The 22,685-nt window shown below is 41.1% G+C and overlaps 1 protein-coding gene across 6 annotated transcripts in view; it reads left to right on the top strand.

The window, feature by feature from the left end:
* SLC25A26 (solute carrier family 25 member 26) overlaps positions 1-22,685 on the top strand; it is a 159,119-nt gene that overhangs the window by 126,367 nt on the left and 10,067 nt on the right. For 5 of the 6 annotated variants that reach the window (XM_045192198.2, XM_053929642.1, XM_024556618.3 and 2 more), the window contains 2 exons: positions 1,715-1,759; positions 20,186-20,255. In XM_045192198.2, the coding sequence (XP_045048133.1) occupies positions 1,715-1,759; positions 20,186-20,255 (115 nt within the window). The remainder of the gene's footprint in view (positions 1-1,714; positions 1,760-20,185; positions 20,256-22,685) is intronic. The other variant, XM_024556619.3, reaches the window with a different exon arrangement.

Here is a 22,685-nt window from a genome sequence, read left to right as displayed (position 1 = left end):
TTTCTGTGGCCCCTGTCTACCCCAGGGCTATCATTTGTTCCAGCATAGTAAGAGAGATTATGTTAATTTCTGAATAAATATAAATATTTTAGAAGTAATTTAATGCCCTTAATTCATGGGCCATTAATTCCTTCAGAATTGTGATCACACACGCACACACACACACACTCACACTCACAAATTCACACCCGCCCACACTATTAATGTTCAAAGCATGCGTTTACTTTTCAGCAGTGAGCCGGGTATAAGATCACAGTCCTGGGGCCGCGGTTGGCTTGTGAGCAGCGTTGTCCCCAGCACAGGCCTCTATGGGTCAGAGGGCGGATACTGCTTAGGCGGGTGGGTGGATTCCATTGGGGCTCAAGTACTTTTATTTTAGGAAATGTGGAGGTGTAGGGTTCTATTTTTAGAATTTTGGAAAGTTTAATTAAAAGCTAATAGATTATACTGAGGGCGAATGTACTCTATGCAGATAAGTGCACTTGGATGTATTTTCAGTAGAGTGCTACACAGGGCGCTGGGGTCAGATTGTCGGGGCTTCTTAATTCTAACTGGGCCTTTAGGCTAGTTACACAGCTGCTCTGAGCCTCCATTTCCTCATCTCTAAAATGGGCTGGTGATAATACCTCTCTTGTAGGATTATGAGGACTCAGCGAAATAAAACCTATGAAGTGCTTATTAGCACAGTGCCTGAAACATGAAAAGTGCCTGGTAATTCCAACTCTTATGGTTATACAACTAATGGTTAGTTCTTCTTATGCAAGTGTGGTGTTTAAGACACCACTCATACTTCGTTATTACAGATTTCACTTCTCTTTGCTGCTCTTGTGTCTATATCAGACGTTCAGGAGCCCTCTACTCCTCCAGCGTTGATCAGCTGTTCCTTTTTCGAGGGGCGCAGACTTGCCAAGCCCATGCTTAATCCCTCTGGTCCCATGTCTCAGCTTCCTCTTGCCAGGGGCTCTGTCTGTCTCTTCTTCTCTTCCTTCTCCACCTGCCTTGCCCTCTCTACCTTTCCTCACTAATCTCCCTCTGGTCTCCTCTTCTTTCCTCCTCTCTCCCTTTCTTTCTCCCCCACTCCTGTCTCTCCCCTCCTTCCTCTATCTGTCCCCCTCTTTTTCCCTTCTCTCTCGCTCCCTCCTTCTCTTCCTCTCTGCTTCTCCTTCTCCTTTTTCACTCCTCCTCTTTTCCCTTCTGCTCTTTCTTCTTTCCCTTCCCCTTCTTTCCTTCCCCCTTCCTTTCTGGCCCCTTCCCTCTCTACTGCCTCTCTACTCCCAGCTCTTTCTCCCTCCTTGGTCCTCTACCCCTCTGTCCCCCTCTCCCTTCTTCTCTTTTAAACCCTAACAATTGTCCTGCTAAGGAGCAGACAATTCTAGCTTTTAAACAGAAAAATGCCAGGTCTTTATTGTATGTGATAGGAAATACTGATTTTGTCATTTTAGTAGCTGAGCCTCTCCATATTGTGCTTTTCTTCCACTTGAAAAGAGCATCAAGCATCATTTTCTGCCCCATGGGTTCAAAGGGTTACTGGAATGCCCTTGTTTTCTAAAACCTGTATGTATATTAAACCTATACATTTGTTTAATGTTAGCTTTATTATATACATAGTTAAAATGAAGTAATGTTCTCAATAATAATTATGGGTTTGTGTAGTCATGCTAAGCAAAATCTCATGTTCTCTGCCAAATTTATTTGATTTTTTTTCTCTCTTCAGATTCCTTTCTCATTGGTCCAGTTTCCCTTATGGGAGTCCTTAAAAGTAAGTTCTCCAATCTTCATATAAAATTCCTCTCTAATTATTATAAATACCCAAGAGTTTCCATGTGTAATAGTAGAATATAATATTGGGTACCAGTTTAAAAACTCAAAATTATGAAGAGTTGAAAATATTTTTTGCTTGTGATTTACATGCCAATAAGTCTTTTAAACTTGTTCAGGTGTCTCATGGTCCTGAGAAATAATCATTACACACACATGTGAGTCTCAAATGTTAAAGAAAAAACGTGCTTCACTTTCTCTGTTTTGCAGCTGTTTTCTACCCAGTTGAACTTGACTTCAGTTTACTCAGTGTGCGTGTATGTCTGTGTCAAAGTTAAGGAATGACAATGAGGGTAAATGAAAAAGGAAAGAAGCAAGGCCCTGACTGTTCAGCCAGGCCTCCCCCACCCACTGTGCTGCTGCTTCCCCACTGGGCCCGGCAACTGCCCCTGGGAAGGAAGGAGCAGTCTGCCGCCGGTGATCTAGCCTCAGGGAAAACAAACAAACGAATTTTTAAAGCCTGTGTTCAAATATGCAGAGACATTTGTATTTGTTTTTCATCTTCTGATGCCATGATTTTTAAAATTATGGGTCATGATATGAATTGTGTGTTTGCCAGCATTTTAAAGACTGAAATAAAAAGAAAATTATTAATAGAGAGCATCTTATGTGGTGAGGATAAGTCCTGTTTTGTAAAACTTCGGTGCTGGGCATGCATACACAGCTCTGTAGTAGGTTTCATTGTAAACGCATTTCTCACCGTGGATAATGATCAAAAGAATTTGAAGGTGCAAACTGTAAAATGGCAGAGTATCTTGGTAGCATTGATAATACAACAAATAAAGGGGCGGCTCCATTGTCGTGCACTCAGTGTTGGGGTGGGCTCATGCAGAATGTCTGTTGAAGAGTAACAAATTATCTGCACTCTAAAACCATATTCTATTGTAGTTATAATATGAAGATAATAAAATGAGACAGAACATTAATGATAAAAAACAAACTCTGGAATAGTAAGTATTGAGAAATAGTTCTTATAAGTGATCTGATTTTAAGGAGTAGCACAGTTTATTTAATACAGGTTTTGGGTCTTTTATTGCTGTTGTTTTGTTTGTTTTTACCATTTTTTCTGTGCTGCTTGGTGAATGGATCTCTCAGGCAGGGTTTCCGGATGTGATGTAACCGCTATACAACCAGAAGGTCACATTCCATGAGCATAACGGCCCTCCCTTTTTTGTGAGTGACAAAGGAACAATGGAGCCAGCAGCTGTCCGGCAAACAAGACTCACTTCATTAGTGCCTCAATGACCAGCATTCACGCTGCTTCTGCGCTCCAGCACCCTGCGCCCTGTCTGCACAGGGATGTTTTGAGGCCCAAAGAGGGAAAAAGCACAGGATTTCTTTCTTTCCAGTATTAAGGACACTTGTAATATTCTAGCTAGTTAAGAAATGTACAGAACTTCACAGAGTAATTGTAGATATCAATGTTCAGTTTTAACAGTTTTCTTTGAGCAAATATTAAGATGTTATAGTTTTTTTTTTTTTTAAGTTGGGTTTATTGAGGAATAATTTTCTGACAGGAAAATTCAATCTTTATAAGTGTACATTTTTAGAGTTTTGATAAATGTTTATTACTGCCATCATAACCATAATATCTATAGAATATTTGTAGTTTTCCCTTTTCTAGACTACCGTATAAATAGAACCACACACTATTTAGCATCTTGTGCCTGTTTTTTCCCCACATATATTCATGTTTTTGCCTGTAGCAGCAAAATGTTGCTAAATACTGTTCCATGGTATGGATGTAGTAGTTCATCTGTTCACTAGTTCATGCACATTTGAGTTCTTTGATAATTATGAATAAAGCTGCTATAAATATTTGCATGTAGGTATTTGTAAGGACGTATGTTTTTGTTTCTCTTGGGTAGGTATCTAGGAGTGGGATTGCTGGTTCATAGGGAAAGTGTAAGTTTAGTTTTGTAATAAACTGAAGTGTTTCCAAAGTGGCTGGGCCATTTCACAACAATGTATGAGAGTCCCAGTTGCTTTGCATCCTTGTTGTTGCTTGTTCTTATTAGATTCTTAAAAAACTTAGCCATTCTAACAGTTGTGTACGCTGTCTCATTGTGGTATGAATTTGCAGTTCTCTCATGGTTAAATAATAATGAACATCTTTTCATATAATAGTATTTTTAAAAATCCAAATGTGAAATCATAATGCTTTTTAGAAGCAATTTTGGCCCTTATTTTTGTGTTTATGATTTTATCCATTTCAGTTTGCTTTTGCAAATGCAGAGAGATTGTATTATATGGGAGGGTTTTTCTATTATGTTTATGTGGAAATACTACTTGATGAGATTTTTCTGGGCAAGAACTTGAGAGGATGGCACGCTCCTTGTACTATAAGGAGTGGACATCAGGAGGTGGGGGTGGCCAATTTCAGCTTAAACTTACCCTGCATGAAATGGAAGGTACCAGCTTTCTTCTAAAATCACTTTCTGCTGCCCTCTTGTCTGATTTCTGTTAACCATGCTGAATGCTTGGTCTCAAACCCCAAATTAAAATCTGAGGCTCGCTTTTGTCCTCCTCTGTATCTCACCATTCACGAAGTTCAGTTGACTTGGACTTTTTGGAACCTGTGGCCTCCTTTTTGTCAGATTCTTATTAACTTATGCCTGGACTAAGGTAACAGTTGCTCTGCTTTCTCATCCATTCTACACGCTGAGTTTGTGTGATCTTAAACATCTTTGAAGTTCTTAGAAATGTGTAACTTTCTAAAACTTTAAATCATGAAGTTGTTGCCTTCAAGGATGTCCACACTGTGTTCCCACTAGTTTTTCCATCTCCCCTCTCCTTATGCATTTTTTTGCAGTCATTTCCCTCTACCCAGAATGTTATGGAGCTTCAGGCTCCCTCCTGGATGCTGTGCATGGAGCCAGGATGGCCATGACCACACTGCTGCTAGGGCTTCAGGGTTGCGTGCTCCTGGATGGGAGGGCACGCAAACACACCAGCAAATGCTTCGCCAGGTCAGCAAAAGAGAGACTCCCTCCTGAAGGCCGTGGCCACATGACTGCTAAGATCACATTGCCCATGGAGAGGATAGGCCAGTGCACCATCTAAGTGCAGGTCCTGAGCAGCAAGTGATGAACAAGAGCAGAGCCAGTCCTGAGCAGTGAGCCAAGAGCAAGAGCAGAGTTGGTTCCCAGCCGCAAGCCACGAGCAAGAACAGAATTGGTCCTGAGGAGTGAACTACAGGAAGGAGCAGAGTCGGCCCTCATCTGTGAGCTACTAACAAGAGAAAGGGTGTCTCTGTTTTCCTGGGGCTATATCTGTTTTGGGTGTGGGACGGGCTAAATGCTTTCTCAGAAAGACCGATTAAATTCCTAAACTTGTGTGCTTTGAGTGGATCTACCTCCCAACCAATCCCTTCTTTCCTCAGCCTAGACTGACAGGCCTCTTTGGTCCAGGACCTCTCTCTGCCACCATTCTGACTTCTGACTTCTATGGCACATGTGCCTGCCACCTCTGGTCCCACCCCCAATCAGTATGTGAAGGGCAGGGCAAGGGCTTTTCCCCTTACCCAATTACCTTTCTAGCTTTTGGTGTCCTCTGGCCCCCTCCATTCATCTTTGCAGCTTTCTGCAGGCCTAGGTCCTTACCATTCATATTTCCAGCCTTCAGCCCCCTCAGTTTAAGAATTGCCCCCTGCTGCCATCTCACTGGTGGAGGAGACTCCCCTGCCTCCACAGGCTCCTGAGGCTGCCCGGTTACCCTGCCCTTGGGGCCTCGTGGCATGTCTGTTCACGGTGGTTGCAGTGGCTCTGCCATCTCTGGGCAAGTGCTCTACTGCAGCTGGGCCCAGTCACTGCTCCCACTGCGGGAGGCAGTGCCCTGACACAGGAGGTGTTTGCCATGGTTCCCACCACCTCTGGGCTGGGCAGTTGGGCAGCTAACGTGCCACGATCAGCCAAGCCTCTGGGCTACTTGCCTCACCTGCAGAGGGACACCCCCTCCTCCCTGCAGCTCAGCACAGTCTGCCAGGCATTGGGTGCCATAGCATACTGAGAAGCGGCAGGCCAAAGGTATGGGCTCATCCGCTGGTAACAAGGGTAGGAGCCTTACTGCCCCTGTTCTATGTCTCCTTTCTGCAGTGTGCATCCACAGGTCTAAGTGCCATCTTTTATAGCCACTTCAGGTTTTTCCCTTCTGCATGAAGTCTTTCAATCCAGGGTTGGAAAATGTACTTTTACTAACCAAGCATTTGTCTATATTGCTGATTGGTATGAATCATGCACTGTATTGTGTTTAAAACATCCTGGAACTAAGCCTTATCGTATTTGAAGAAGGCTGCAACCGCTTTCATTTACAGATACGTGACGCGCACCATCAGTGTACACGTGCTGCCCGCCTGCTCTGGGCTAGGCGTGCGCCATTTCACAGCAACGCAAAGATAAGACATAGCTCAGGCCCTTAGGAGGCTTCTAGCCTACCAGAGACACCACAGGTCACTTGGAGGTACTGTGTTGGTCATTGAAGACCAGGCAAGATGATGTGGGGGCCAGTCTGCCAGACTCCCCCAATCATGTCACTGCAGTACCTCACTTCATTCTTACATCTGTACATATGTATAATAATACATGCACTTACAAAAGAGTTTACATGAAAGAAGACTAGATACCATAAAGAGGAGGGGAAGTAAGTGGAGTATATTATCCTATACAGAATTTCTGAGACAATAAGTGTCCTTTATGTTGAGTTTGGAGCTTTCTGGCAGCCCAGCACAAAGAGAAGTGTGATAGATTGTGTTTATTATTTTCTGATAGACTCATACATAGCTTCTTAGTTGATCTTGTCACTTGACTTTGATGACTTGACACGCGTAGTTCTGCTGTAGATCACCTCCTCAGAGGTATAGCCGAATTTGGCAGCTTCCTAGTAGGCACCCTTACTCATGCGTCGTACGGGAATCAGTTCAGAACAGAACAGAACTCCTGGTGTTTATTCTCCTTCTCCTCACCTGCTCCTTCCCAGTTGTTCCCATCTCAGTAAATAGCACATTCATCTGTGCTTGCTAAAGTAGAAACCCAAGAATTATTCCACAGTTCTCCTCTTCCCTCGTCCCTCACCATCCAGCCCATCAGCAAGTCTGCTATTCTGATTGAAACCTCCAGCACATCTCTTGATTGATACAGTGGCCTCTCAGATGGCCTCCTGATTCCATTCTTGCTTCTCTACAATAGCTTCTCTTCACAGCAGCCACTGTGATCTTTTAACAAAATGAGCCAGGTTATACCACTCTCTGCTTAAACTCTTCAGTGATATCTCTTTGAAAGACAAATAAAATTGAGTTTAAACTATGACTGATAGGGTCATCTGTCATCCGGCCCCTCCTGCCTCACTGCCACCACCTGTCACACTCCAGCTGCGGTGTGTCCACTTACTGCACTGAGCCCTGCAGCCTCCTCTCTGTTCTTTTTGACCACACCAAACCGGTACTTACGGACCTTTGCATTTGTGGTGCCCTCTGCCAGAAATATACTTTCTTCATTCATCCTGTATGTCATTGCTGAGTGCCTACTATGACGGGCCAGACATTTTCCAGGGACTGGAGATACAGTGGTGAAGAGGAGGAACAAAAATTCCTTCCCTCATTGAGCTTTCATTCCAGCTCGTTCCCTGGGCCTTTCTCATGTCCAGCTCCTTTTTGTTCCCCGGAGCTTAGATTGTGTCACCTCAGAGAGCATTCCTTGTCCATCCCTCCTTTAGAGTGGGACCTTTCCTTCTTTCCTCCTCAGTAATCACTGTGCCTGTTTATTTCCTCCCCAGCATTCTAATAGAAGTTTATTTAGTTATACATGTATTATCACTTGACTACTAATTTAAAAAATCAGTTGTGTCTTGAGCTATATGCCAGGCACTGGGCCAAGAGCTATACAGCTGACCCTTGAATAGCACAGAAATTAGGGGTGTTGACCCCCACCAAGTTGAATAACTGTATGTAACTTAAGTTGTCCCTTCACATACATGCATTGAAAATACTGAGGGTTTTTTTTTGTTTGTTTTTGTTTTTTCAATCCTCACCAAGGTTATGTTTATTGACTTAGAGAGAGAGAGAGAGAGAGAAACAGAAACAATGATGTGAAAAACACCGATGGGTTACCTCCCGTACGTGCCCCAACTGGGGATCAAACCTGCAGGCTTTTGGTGTACAGGATGGTACTCTCACCAACTGAGTGAGCCATGTGGCCAGGGCTGGAAGTTCCATTTTTGATGTGAAGTTTGAATCTGTGAGTGGGAGACTGGGGATACAGAGGGCCGACTGTATGCTTATTGAAAAAGAACCGTGTATAAGTGGACCTGTGCAGTCCAAACCCATGTTGTTCAAGGGTCAGTTGTACATTCGTTAGCATCTCATTCATGTCACACACAGCCGGGGAGATCAGCCTTGTCTTCCTCCGCTCCGAACAGGGAAACCGGGTGTGGAGAGGTGGTCTGCCATCTAGTGGCCCCAGTCCTCAGTTTCCTGTTCAGCACCCTTTTTCTATTTCAGCATTGTTCATGATAACCATAGTAATAAAAAGACAATTAGGATACCTAACATTTCTCTAAGTTACAATGTGCCAGGTACTATGCTGATCACTTTCCATGGATTCTCTCCCATTAGTCTTCATGACAGTGCTGTGAGGTAGGTGCCACACGGTCTTCTTTCATAGATGAGGAACTGAAGAAGAGTTTGAATACCTTGTCCAAGGCTCAGGATATTAAATGTCTTAAGGGTACAGCCAGAATCTGAACCCGGCAGTCTAACTCGGAGTTGAAGTTCTTAGTCATTTTACTTATAACTCTGCACAAAGCACGCGATGTCTTTAACAACGCCTTGGCTGTTTCATATGCACAGAGTGTGGTCATATTATATCACATCAGCTTATTTAAGATGTTTCTGCAAATTGTGTTGATTTCTTAACTTGCTGACATAAAGCCCAAACACCCTGGCCACAGCGTTTCTTAGACCAACTCTCCCAGACGCCCCTGGGCTGCTGCACTTGGGCAGGGATTGATCAGTGTTCACCTTACAAGTCAGCCCTCCGTGACCCACCGTGGGGACCGTGCATGGTTTACGGTGATGAGTGGACCCAGACCACGTTCTTTCACATGTTCTGTTTAATTCCTCATTGGACTTTGCTTATTGGAGGAGGGAACTTTGTCTTCTGAGCGAGTGACTCATTATTTATATTTTTTTGGTGTTGTTGAGGATAGAGGCTTGTCAGTGTATCTGTTTCTGGGTAAATGGGGTTTGTCGGTGTAAGTCCCTCAATTCTTTCATTTTAACCATTTTTTAATAAGAAACTCTTTAAGAAGATTGTTCCATATTTAAACATATCAAGCCAGGTGTGCCTTTGTAGGTAGAAACATTAAAAGTAACCATACCTTTTCTTGTTGATTCATGGGGACATCATAAACATCAGTTACAATAATCTATTTCATTGTAACTGTTAGTGAAGTATTTTGATATTGTTATTGAATAATATCAATGGGAACTTTTATCCCTACCCCAAACTTACAAGACATCAAACCACAGACCTAGGAAGCTCAGAGAACCCCTAATCAGAGTAAATACCCTTCCAGGAACACCTACCCACACACATGCCAAAATACTACTTTCTGACTATAAAACCTAAGTATTACTAAGTGAATTCAGCCCATCTTGCTTATGCTCAAGAATAATAAATAAAATTTCTTTTCCTGTAATTATCAGCACAGTCATTTGTTAAATACTTTTCTATGAATTCTTATTATCTTCACCGCCTTACTTATCTAGAAGGCAAGTATGGTTTAACAACAACAAAAAAGGTACAAATCAACCCCCTAAAATTGGTGCTATTTATACATTTCAGAATAGTTTCAGTCCAGTTGCCATTGTAATCAAAATTGGCATGTGCATTTTAAATGATCTGTTGTTATCGGGTATATCTAGTTTTAATTATGGAAACTAGCTCTATAGAAGAAATGTATTTTTGCCTTTCTGCCACTTGATTCTATTGCTAGAGCCTCTGTGTGGCAAAAGTGAGCTTAATCATGGTTCCGAAGTATGTTTTATATTCTTTTTGGTTTAAAACTGTGCTTTAGAAATATCTTTTTATGACATATTAGTATATGAGTTCTTCACAGAGAGACGGTTCACTGAGTTGAATATAAAACTTTAGGCAGATGTAGCTTTTTTAAAGAAATATATGCGCAGTGGCCACATGACAGCTTGCTCAGAGGTGGTGTGGAGCGCACTTGCCTGACGTCGCCTGCTGTCTTCGGTGTAGTGGGAGATTCTGTGGGTAGGTTTGCAGCAGTGGGGCCTGTATAGAGGATTTTCTTCTGTTAAATAAATCACCATCTGATGTTATTCATTTGGAATTCAGTAGGTGATTCTGTACTTGGACATATTCTTGTACCACAGAAAGCATTTGGTAAAGCTTCATAATCTTGCAAAATGAAAAACATGTAACTACTTTTGAATACAACAGGTGAAGAAGTCCCAAATGTAAGTTTTCCTGCCCTAAACCCACACTTACTTTAATTGTTATTCATTGATAAGACAATAATGCACATGTGGGTGGGTGTTTGAAGTGGAAAACAAAGCCTTTTCTTTATGCTATACTTTAATAGAAAACACCTGACCCAGCCTCAGCCTCCTAAGCTATTTCGTAGTACAGTGCCTGGTGTTTGCTCTCTAGCCGCTGTGGGAATCCTGGTACTAATAGCTGTTACCCTGGGGCTAGGGGGCATCGGCTTGCACCCTGTTGTTCTTCCTCTGATAGGCCTTCAGTAATGAGTGAAGAATCACTTGGGAAGTTAGAATATCCTGATTATTTTTGTAGTGATACCACTAAGTATTCAGGATTTCTCATAGTATCTTAGTAGATAATATAAATATCATTAATTGAAAGAAAAACAAAAAATCACATACCTTAAAATTTTTAAATAGTGGTATCGGGAAATTCAGTTAAGGCATGTGGTAGTGTTAGTTAGTAGTATTAGTTAGTAGTATGTAGTAGTAGTAGTTAGTAGTATTGCACCTACCGTAGTTTCCTGCTTTGATATAAGATGTGAACATTAGGGGAGACTGGATGAAAGGTTTATGGGAACTGTACTATTTTTGCAACTTTTCTGTAAGTCTAAAATCATTTTGAAATGAAATTTTCTATATGAGCTCTTAGAAATATTTTCCAATCAACCTACGTTAAGGGAACTTAAGAAAACTGTAGAAACTGAGCCATGACCCAGGTGCCAGGCAGCTGCTAAGGACGTGACAGTGAGCACCATAGAGGGCTCTCTCATGTCTGGGGACGTGCAGCTCTGCCAGGATCATCCCCGCCTGCTGTCACTTAGTAGTTGACATTCCCAGTCAAAAGAGGAAAAAAACAAATGAAACGAAACCACAGAAGCAAAAACTAAGGACATTTCTGACTGCCAGCCTCTTTACTTCAACTTGAAATTTCTCATTAACGTGAGATACAGACACATGTTCATGAGCTCATCTGAAAATTTATTCTTTAGTTGAAAAGAAAAAGGAAACAGGACATAAGATTGGGATAAATACGCAAATGTGGCCACCTGCTTTTTTATTCATACTGTTTTTCGTGCACAGCCTGCACAGTACCCTTCTTCATAGGTAGGCCCGCTGTTCGCCCCTCGTCTCGTGCCCGGTCGTTCGTCTGCCTTTACCGGAGTGGTCGGTAGACCTCTTTGGCAATGGACATACTTATTTAGGCTGAGAAATTATGGCAGTTTGAAAAATATCTGGTGTTCAGATAGACCCTTAAAAATCCTCTATTACAAACCCACATTATGTAAACCACTTTTGTTAATATCAAATATTTTGTTTAATAACTTGCATATTATCATATAGCTCCTGGGTGTTAAACTGTGTATGGTAACGAGGAATCTTACAATGATGCCGCATGAGTACTGTTCTGTCTGCGAGACACATGGCTTTGGGGGTGGGGAGCCAGCCAGCCAGTTCTAGTCTTAAATTATTTGAAAGTCACGAACAGTATTTACCGTTCCAGTGAGTAACCCTTCCGTCTTTCCAGCCAATGTTTTTGTTGATCACAACCCTCTGATCCTTCCACACACATGGGCAAATACGTAATTTAAAAAATATAATAAATAATTCATACACAGTACTTACCAGTCAGATTCTCATTGTTATTGGTGGTGCTTAATGAATTTTTTTTTTGTGTGCTTAATGAATTTAAAGTTGTTCCCAAATGAATCATTTGTACTTAACACTCATCTTTTCAGCTTGGTTTCAATATTATTTTCTAGAGTTTCTGTATTTGGGAAAGTCCTCATTGAAATTCCTCATATCATTTAAAGCAGGTTGCGTTGGGCATTGACATAGTTTGTTCATCTACTTGAATATTTTAATAATATTTCAGGAAAATTTATGACCCATATGTGTAAGTAAATACCATTCTATTTGCTGTGAAGACAATGATAACTTACAGACCCAACTTCACGTGTTCTCATGCTCTATACCAGATTGTCTCATTCAGATCCCAGTTCTGTTATTAACCCCCTGTTTAAACTTCAGCAAGTTACTTCTCTGAGCCTCAACATCCTTATCTATAAAATGAGGATAAAATGACACATACCTCAGAAGACTGTGGTTAGGATTACCTGAGTCGCTCTGTATAGTGTTTAGTGCCTGGAACGTAGGAAGTCCTATGTGCATGTTTATTGCGGTTACTGTGATACTCGTTGTTTCTGTCAAGATCTGTGTTTGCCACTCAAGTTTCTCACTTGATTCTAAACCATGTGGTTCTAGAGATTTTGGTGTTTTTTTTTGGTTTAAGATATTAGTATCCTCTTCAAATATAAAATGATTTTCTTTCTTTGTCCTTAGACTAAATTATTCTAGTCAGTAGATAGTGGAAAATTAAGGTTATCTATAGAGATTCTATTTTTTAACTGTTTCAGCCATCTGAATCTGTTTTGATTAAGTGTTTTCCCCCACCCCCGCAACCAGTTTGTTTTTGTCCTAGATTACAGCAGGCACCTCTGTGAAGCCTTCGCCCTAACCTTCCTTCTCTGTTCAGACCCTCTTCTACTCCCTCCATACCCACATCAAATATTCGACCCAGACACTGGTGGGTTTTTCCTTGACTCTATAGTGCCTGACACCTAGTTAGGTACTCAGTGAATGTTGAATTTATGAATTACATGGCATCTTTGTTTCCTCTTGTAAGCTATGTAATTCATATCTTGTTATTTGTTCTTTAATTTATTGTTTATAAACTCTGCATTATTAGTAATATTTTAAGTCCGTTTGGAGTAAACTTTGGCTCTTTGGAACCCTTCAGTAGATTAATTGAAGATGACCCTTAGTTATCATCAAAAGTCTAGTTTATGTTCCATATTTCTTTTATAAAATGTTGGCAAAGTAAATAATGGTGTTATAACTGGAATTAGCCTGATAAAATACACATTTTGCTACCTTAAAACTAAAAGGATATTCCCCCACTGTCTTTTTTCTTCTGCTGATAAGATGTGTTTGCAGTGCTTATAAAACCTCTGGAGAAAATGTTTGCTACAAAAGCACACAGATCTATACTTGCAAAAGTGGTGCATTTACTAAAGAAATACCAAGTACCACACTTAATGGCAAGACTATGTTTAGAAAGCTGTGTTTAAGAAAACATTTGTTTAGCTTATCTGCTTCAGCTATCAGATGGCTCTATCTACAAATATCCATTTCATAGCTGCACTCTTAGTCCAGTGAATTTAAGAAATACACTTCTCCAGTCACCATCCTCGTCAGTTAGGTGGAAGGAAATGTCAGAGTCTGATACCACACGTGATTGTATGTCTGATTTGCTGGGTAGTTTACATAGCTAGGTATCTACTTAAGAAGAGCTGTTCCCTGGTATTGGTGTAAAAACAGGCACAAAGATCAATGGAACAGAATAGTCAGCCCAGAAATAAACCACGCATACATGGTCAATTAATTTATGACAAAGGAGCTGAGTCTATACAAGAGGGAAATGACAGTCTTTTTAATAAATGGTGTTGGGAAAACTGGACAGCCACATGCAAAAGAATGAAATTTGACCACTATCATTTACCATACACAACAATTAACTTAAAATGGGTTAAACGATTGGAAGGAAGATCTAAACTCATACAACTCCTCAAAGAAGGTCTAGGTGGTAATCTCCTTGGCATTGGTCTTGGTGATGATTTTTTGACTCTGACACCAAAAACAAAAGCAAAAGTAAACAAGTGAGACTACATGAAAATAAAAAGCTTCTGCACAGCAAAGGAGATCAACAAAATGAGAAGATAACCTACTGAATGGGTAAAAAGTATTTGTAAATCACATATCTGATAAGGGGCTCATATTCAAAATACATAACACACAACTGAATAGTAACCCCCCAAACAGTCCAATTAAAAAATGGGCAAAAGACTCAGATAAACATTTTTCTAAAGATGCACAGATGGCCAACAGGTACATGAAAAGATGCTCAACATCATTAATAATCAAAAAATGCAAATCAAAACCACAGTGAGATATCATCTTGCACCTGTTAGAAGGGCTATTATCAAAAAGACAAGAAATAACAAGTGTTAGCAAGTATATGGAGAAAAGTGAGGATGGCCTGGAGGTTCTTCAGATATTCAAAATAGGACTACCACGTGATCCAGCAATTCTACTTCTGTGTATTTATGCAAAGGAAACAAAAAAAATTCAAAAGGATATCTGTACCTCTATGTTCATTGCAGCATTATTTACAACAACTAAGATATGGATGAATGGAAAAAGAAATTGTGTTATATGCACATGATGGAAGATTTTTCAGCCATTAAATAGAATGAAATCTTGCCATTTGCGACAAAATACATGGACCTTGAGGGCATTATGCTAAGTGAAATATGACAGAGAAAGACAGATACTGTTTGATCTCTCTTCTATGTGTAATCTTGTTAAAATATATCAAACTCATTGATCCAGATAAGAGATTGGTGGTTGCCTGAGGCAGGGGATGCGGAAAGGAGTGAATGATGAAGGGGATCAAAGAGTAAAAAGGAAATAAAATAAAACCAGTAAATAACACACGCAAAAAGGTGTTAAAAGTTGACAGAATAAACAGGGCCCTGCGTGTCCTTTTCCATAGCAACCTTCTCAACCCTACAGGTATATTTTCAGTGGGGAAGTATTGAGAGTAGGAAATTAGTGTCAACTTTGCTGTTCTTTCAGTTGTGGTATATTTGATCATCCCTAAAAATGTCATTCCATCATAAATAGGTCATTACACTGTTCTAACCATTGTAATGAACATATTTGAGGTTTTTTCTAATATTTGTCATCAATACTGCATTATGCTAGAGGTCCTATCCAGTGCAGTAAGGCAAGAAAAAAGAAACAAGGGCAATAATCCAATTGGAAAGGAAGTAACTGCCTTTATTCAGAGACAATTTGAATAAAGAAAAGAAATAAAAGGCAGTAATCAAGTTGGAAAGAATAAAACTGTCTTTATTCATAGTTTGATAATTGATATAGAAAATTTGTTGGAATCTACAAAGAAGCTATTAGAGCTGTTAAGTTGAGCAGGGTTGCAGGTTACAAGATCTGTATATAAAAATTAATTGCATTTGTAGATATTAGCAACAAACAGAAAGTGAAATTAAAAAACAAGCAATACTACTCACAGTAACATCAAAACATATGAAACACAGATAAATCTGACAATGAAGCACAAGACCTGTATTGAAAACCACAGAACAATGTTGAGAGAAAACAGTGGAGGCATAAGTAACTGGAGAAAAGAGCCATGTTTATGGGTCAGAAAATTCAATGCTAACACCTCCGTTTTCTCCAGAATGGTCTATAGATTCAGCGCAATTCAGATGAAAATCTCGGCAGGCTCTTTTGTGGACACTGATAAACTGATTCTAAAATCCATATGAAAGTGCAAAGAGCCTAGAGTGGTAAGAGCAACTTTGAAAAAAAAACAACAGCATTGGGGAACTAACACTACTTGATCTCAAGATACTATAGAGCTATAGTAGTCAAGAATGTATCGAATTGGTATCAAGATGGATATGTGGATTAGAGCAGAGAGTCCACAAAGAGACCCACACATACATGGACACTTGATTTTTGACAAAAGTGAGAAGGCAGTTCATTGGAAAAAGGATAATTTTTTCCAGTTGCTATAACAATACCCATATGTAAAAACAGAAGAACTTCAATCCATAACTTGTGGCATACAGAAAAATTAACTCAAAATGGAAGATAGATCTAAATGTAAAACCTAAAGACATAACATTTCTGGAAGAAAATAGAAAAATCTTTGTGGCCTGAGTTAGGTAAAGATTTCTTGGATATGTCATGAAAAGTAAGATCTGTAACAGAATAATTTGGACGTCATCAAAATTAAATACTTTTGTTCTTTGATAGACACTGTTAACAGAATGAAAAGGAAGCCACAGATTAGGACAAAATACTTAGAAATGACTTTTATCTAGAATACATAAAGAACTCTCAAACCTCAATAATTAAGGACACAGACAACCAAATAAAAATGTGCAAAACATTTGAACAGACACGTGAGAAAATATATGGGTTCCCTGGCTGGGTGGCCCCCGCCCCAGACACCAAACAATTGCTGTTTTGTTCCCTGGTCAGGGCACATACGGGAGACAAGTGATTGATGTTTTTCACATCGATGTTTCTCTCTCTTGCTCTCATTTTCTCTCCCTCTAAAATCAAACATATCCTCAGGTGAGGATTTAAAAAAAAAAAGAAAAATAGATAGATGGAAAAAGTACATTAAAAAAGCTCAATATCATTAGTCATGAAGGAAATACAAATTAAATGCATAGTGAAATACTACTATATTCCTATAGAATAATAAAAAATTTTAAAATACAATGCCGAGTGTTTGGAAGGATGTAGAGAAATGAACTGGTTAGGATGTAAAATGCTACAACCAATTTAGAAAATAGTTTGGTACTTTTTAAAAAAGTTAAACATATTCCTAACCATGCAATCCAGCTATTTCACACTTAGGTATTTCCACAAGAGAAGTGAAGGCACGTGTCCATATGTGCATATGATTCAGCAGTCCCCAACCTTTCTGGCCCCAGGGCCCAGTTTCATGGAAGACAATTTTTCCACAGACTGGGGAGAGGGTGATGGTTTTGGGAAGATTCAAGCACAGTACATTCAAGCTCACCTAACAGGCCACGGTACCAGTCTGTGGCCTGGAGGTTGGGGACCCCAGCGTATGAAGACAGGAATGTAAATGTTCATAGCGGCTTCATTTGTAATAGCCAGAAACTGGAAGAGTCTCAAATGCTCATCAACAGGTGAGTACATACATTACATATCTACACCATGGAACACTATTTACCAATTAAAGGGGAATGAACTATTGATATCCACAGTAACATGGATGAATCAGACAAAAATTCTGAAGAACCCAGGTTTTAGAAAATGAATGGATAATTTGTTTATATAAAATTCTAGATAATGCAAACTAATCTGGAGTGACAAAGGTTGTTTAAGCGCTGGCGAGGAAGGGCAGGAAACAAAGAGCAATGGCGGGGACACAGAAAACTCGTTAGGGTGGTGAGTGTGTTCCCTGTCTTAATTGTGGCAGTGATTTCATGTCAAAACTTAGTAAGTGGCATACTTTAAATGTGCACCTCATCGCACATCACTTACAGACACCTCAGTAAAACTAAAAAGAGTGAGCAAGCAGGCTCTGCTGTTACTAGAAAGCCCAGGTAAAAGGTAGATAATAACAGGACCCAACTCTCAGAGTGGTTGTGAGGACCGTGAGTTTTCATCTGTGTTCAGAGAGGAGACCAGGCCTGACTCAGCACTGTTCACCACTTGATGTGAATGTATCTTGTCTTGTACCGTACCATAAATGCTTGGTGAGCAGGGCACCATGTCTCGGTCATCATTTTGTCTAGTGTGAAACTTGCCATGGGTATTTAACTGTATAATCCTCAACTTCATGAACAGTGCAAAAAATTTTTTGACAAATTTCAAATTGAACTTAAGCAGCAGAATCAATATCCTTCACACATGCAACATGGATAAAAGATTGAAAAAAAGAACTGAAGAATTGTGACATACACTCTTCTGGAGTAACTCGCGAATTATGTAAAGTTCGGATTTATATGGGAAATGCTTGCAATTCCATACTGTCTTAAAGATGCATCTTGGAGAACCAAGATGGCGGCGTAGGTAGACACACCTCGCCTCCTCGCACAACCAGAACTGACAGAAAATCTAATGACAAGGAAGTCCGACACCAAGGAGATAAAAAGTAAACATTCATCCAGACTGGTAGGAGGGGCGGAGACGGGCAGCCAGGGTGGAGAGGACTCGTGTTGCCATGGCAGGATGGAGACTGGCGGAGTGTGGGATGAATGGGGCAGGCAGTCTGACCACTAGCAGACCCCGCGGCCCTACATTCACGCACAGATAAACCGGGATGAGAGGCTGGGAGCGAGGCGGACCACGCAGCCCAGGGCTCCAAGGCAATGAAGTGAAGCCTCAGACCTCTGAGTGGGGACACCCGGGGGGGTTGCGGCGGCAGCGGGAGAGACTCCCAGCCTCACAGGGGAGGTCGTTGGAGAGACCCACAGGGGCCTAGAGTGTGCACAAGCCCACCCACTCAGGAGCCAGCACCAGAGGGGCCCAGTTTGATTGTGGGTAGCACAGGGAGTGGCTGAAATCCGGCAGAAGGTGGAGCCGGCACCATTGCTCCCTCTCGGACCCCTCCCCCACGTACAGCATCACAGCGCAGCGACCAGCATTACCCCGCCCCGGGGAACACCTAAGGCTCCGCCCCTTTAAGTAACAGACACGCCAAGACAAAAAAAAAAATAAAGGCCCAAATGACAGAACACTTCAAAGCTCCAGAAATAATTCAACTAAGCAGCAAACAGCCAACCTATCACATGCGCAGTTTAAAACACTGGTAATTCGGATGCTCACAGAATTGGTTGAATTTGGTCAAAAACTAGATGAAAAAATGAAGGCTATGCAAAGAGAGACAAAGGAAAATGTACAGGGAACCAATAGTGATGGGAAGGAAATGGACTCAGATCAACAGTGTGGACCAGAAGGAAGAAAGAAACATCCAACCAGAAAAGAATGAAGAAACAAGAATTCAGAAAAATGAGGAGAGGCTTAGGAACCTCCAGGACATCTTGAAACATTCCAACATCTGAAAAATAGGGGTGCCAGAAGGAGAAGAGGAAGAACAAAAAATTGAAAACTTACCTGAACAAATAATGAAGGAGAACTTCCCTAATCTGGCAAAGGAAATAGACTTCAAGGAAGTCCAGGAAGCCCAGAGAGTCCCAAAGAAGCTGGACTCAAGGAGGAACACACCAAGGCACATCATCATTACATTACCCAAGATTAATGATAAGGAGAGAATCTTAGAAGCAGCAAGAGAAAAGGACACAGTTACCTACAAAGGAGTTCCCATAAGACTGTCAGCTGATTTCTCCAAAGAGACCTTACAGGCAAGAAGGGGCTGGCAAGAAGTATTCGAAGTCATGAAAGGCAAGGGCCTACATCCAAGATTACTGTATCCAGCAAAGCTATCATTTAGAATGGAAGGGAAGATAAAGTGCTTCTCAGATAAGGTCAAGTTAAAGGAGTTCATCATCACCAAGCCCTTATTATATGAAATGTTAAAGGGACTTACCTAAGAAAAAGAAGATAAAAAATAGGAACAGCAAAAATGGCAGCAAACTCAGTTATTAACAACCACACCTAAAATAAAAACAAGAGCAAACTAGGCAAACAACTAGAACAGGTGCAGAATCATAGAGATGGAGATCACATGGAGGGTTGTCAATAGGGGAGTGGGAGGGGGAGGGAGGGGAAAGGTACAGAGAATAAATAGCATAGATGATAGGTGGAAAATAGACAGGGGGAGGGTAAGAATAGTGTAGGAAATGTAGAAGCCAAAGAACTTATAAGTATGACCCATGGACATGAACTATAGGGGGGGAGTGCGGAAGGGAGGGGGTGGGCAGGATGGAGTGGAGTGGGGGGGGGGAATGGGACATCTGTAATAGCATAATCAATAAATATATTAAAAGAAAAAATAAAGATGCATCTTTATTTACACACATGCGCAGTATGTGTCTGTGTATCTCACACACTGACTGGAAATCGTGTCCTCTGAGCACTGGGATGCAGCCGTTGCCCTGGTTTTGTTCACTTATTTTAGAACGCAGTTAAGTCTTTGGGAAAATCACTTAGGTCATCAGTGAGGAATGCCACCAAAATAGCTTCTCACTTAAGTTCCCATCCCTAGAGCTCACCCACAGGAGGTTCCGATAAATTCAAATATTTAGTAACTTGTATTTTTCTTTCTCCTTAACACAGGCCCTCTGGTCCTGGAGGCAGGGTCACGTGGTGGATCCCTGGCAGTCAGCAGTCTGCGGAGCTTTTGCAGGTGCAGAGGATTATGTTATACTGGGAGAGACCAAAGGAGGGGGAATGTGAAAATACTCATGATGCAAAAACAACATTCTGCAGAAATTCCAGATTGTTTAGATGAAGAGAGTTCCACTAGTTGTTTGAGAAAAGAAAGTGTCTGAGGAAAAACAAAAACCCAGAAAGGTGTCCACTTGAAAGACAACCAATTTGTTTTCAACAAATTTTTCTTTTTATCTTTATCAAAGCCTTCACTCAGACCCTTTGGATTATCTTAAAGATGATTTATAAAGCCCTGTGTAGGCAGGGACTTGCTGTGGCTGCAGGGCTGACTGCAGCTGTCTGCCCAGAGAGCTGCTGAGGGGGTTTAAGTGATTTCTGCAGCAGGCTGTGACTCATGGTTTGTGGGACACATGGGACAGCACTGTAGATGACCTAGTGTCAGGGAATGGAGGCTGCCCCTCACTTTACTGAAGGCTAAACTGCTCTGTGTAGAAAATATGGAGATCTAAACATTTGGGCATTTTCTAGACATTAAACCAAGAGCAAAGGGACAATATGCGGTATTGTGTTATCCCTCACTGAGTCATATGGATTTTCCAGTGAGGTTCTAATGAGAACTCAGATGCTTTATGGAACTTAATAAATCATAGGTTTAACATTCTAGGAGAGAAGTAGATTTTGTTGTTGCAAATAAAGGTAATTAGAATTATAGTTGAAAGAAATTGAAGTGGAGATTTGCCAGAAAGTTGTCAATTGCTAGTTTAGATGTGAAGCCAGTAAGCTGACAGATAGTAGGGTTAGATGTCGACTTTATTAGAAAGGAATTATGTTTCAGTTTCTCCAGTCGTTGCTGGATTAGGTGTTGTAGTGATTAGGAAAATAGAAAACATACATGTTATAGGGTTCTTTATTAATAATTGGACCCATTTGACTTGTAGAATTGATCATCAGAAGTAAGAATGTTGCCTCTAGACACGAAGCCAGCTCAGACTGACTCTGATGGGTAATTGTTTCCACATGACACCGTCATTACCTGTGTTAAATGAGTAGGTGGTCTTAATTCATTTCCCAGAGGTCGAGTATCTTTATTGCCCAGTCCCTAAATGTGAAATGTGTACTTCTGTGACTCCCTCCTGGGCCCTGGGGACAAAGTGAGCATTGGGGAAATCTGGTGTCCTGGAGAAGGCAGGGCCGCTCTCTCAGGCTCCCAGTACCACACAACACAGTGTCATAGAACTGTGCGCCTGCAACCTGCATACTTTCGTTAGCCAGTGTTACCCCAGTAAATTCAATACAAAAGGGAAAAAATAAAGTTAATAATACCATGGAACTGCCATGTGTTGAAATGAGAAGTATATATTCTCTGGCCCCATTCCTTAAGTAGCAGATACATTCAAAGCCAATGCATTGGATCAATTAAGGAAATTTGCATCCATTACAGTCCCTTTTTCTGAGTAGTGCTTTGTAATAGGCACTAAGCACTCATATCAGTCAGAATAGGGGAAGAAACTGTTTATCAGACGCCTGCCCACTGATCGTGGGATCCTGTGGGCCAGGCCCTCCCAGTAAGGTGGCTCCCTGTGTCCAGTGACAGCAGAGAAGCTGGGATGCGAGTAGGGAAGGGCCTTTGCCCAGAGCCACACACCTCGTCCTGGTCAACTGGTTGGATTTAAAACAGCTGTCAAGTCTCAGTGCTGCCCCCAGCTGAGGAGCGAGGTTTTGGGGCCTCCCTGGGCACCAGCTTCCTCACCGGTAGCACAGAAGCAGCCCTCCATACCTAAAGGCGTTGTAGTGCTTTAGGGTCTGTATTAGTACTTTCTAACTGATAAAACTTATCTAAGGAATTATTACTATTTCAATAAAAACAACTGACACCCAGAAAATGAAAAGCTGTTATCACAATAATTTCAATTACATTGATAGAATAATATTAATAAAGTTACTGTACACAAACTTCTCCTCCAATACAATCACCTTATTTTTTCACCTGAGGTTCCAATACATGAAGGAGTTTGTCTGAGATCTGCAAAAATCCCCAGATATTTAGCAAAAACTTAAATACATTTCTTGTTTATATCCCTTTTGTTTTGAAATTTTAGTTGGTACAATGTTGATCCTCAGGAATTACATTACTACTTTAAAACGTTTCTGAACATCACTTGAAAATACTCCAGATTGTGAAAAAGTGATATTCTGCAAGAGTCTGTAGCAGCATTGTCCATCACACACTGTGGAGAAATGAACGAGGACTCACCGTGCCGAGCAGCCCCTGTGCCGTCTCACACGCTCACGCGCACTGCCAGACTCTAGGCTTATGTGGCCGTAGAGGCGGTGATAAAACTTGCCCTCGTGTCAGAAATCAGATTTCTCATTCCTGTGTGCTTGAACCCAGTCTGTGCCTTCCCTGGCACTCTTCTGTACCTGCGCTTCTTTTATAAAGTACTCG

The sequence above is a fragment of the Desmodus rotundus genome, chromosome 8 (assembly GCF_022682495.2).
Source record: "Desmodus rotundus isolate HL8 chromosome 8, HLdesRot8A.1, whole genome shotgun sequence".
In the NCBI taxonomy this organism is placed as follows: Eukaryota; Metazoa; Chordata; class Mammalia; order Chiroptera; family Phyllostomidae; genus Desmodus; species Desmodus rotundus.
This window is presented reverse-complemented; position numbering and strand designations above follow the sequence as displayed.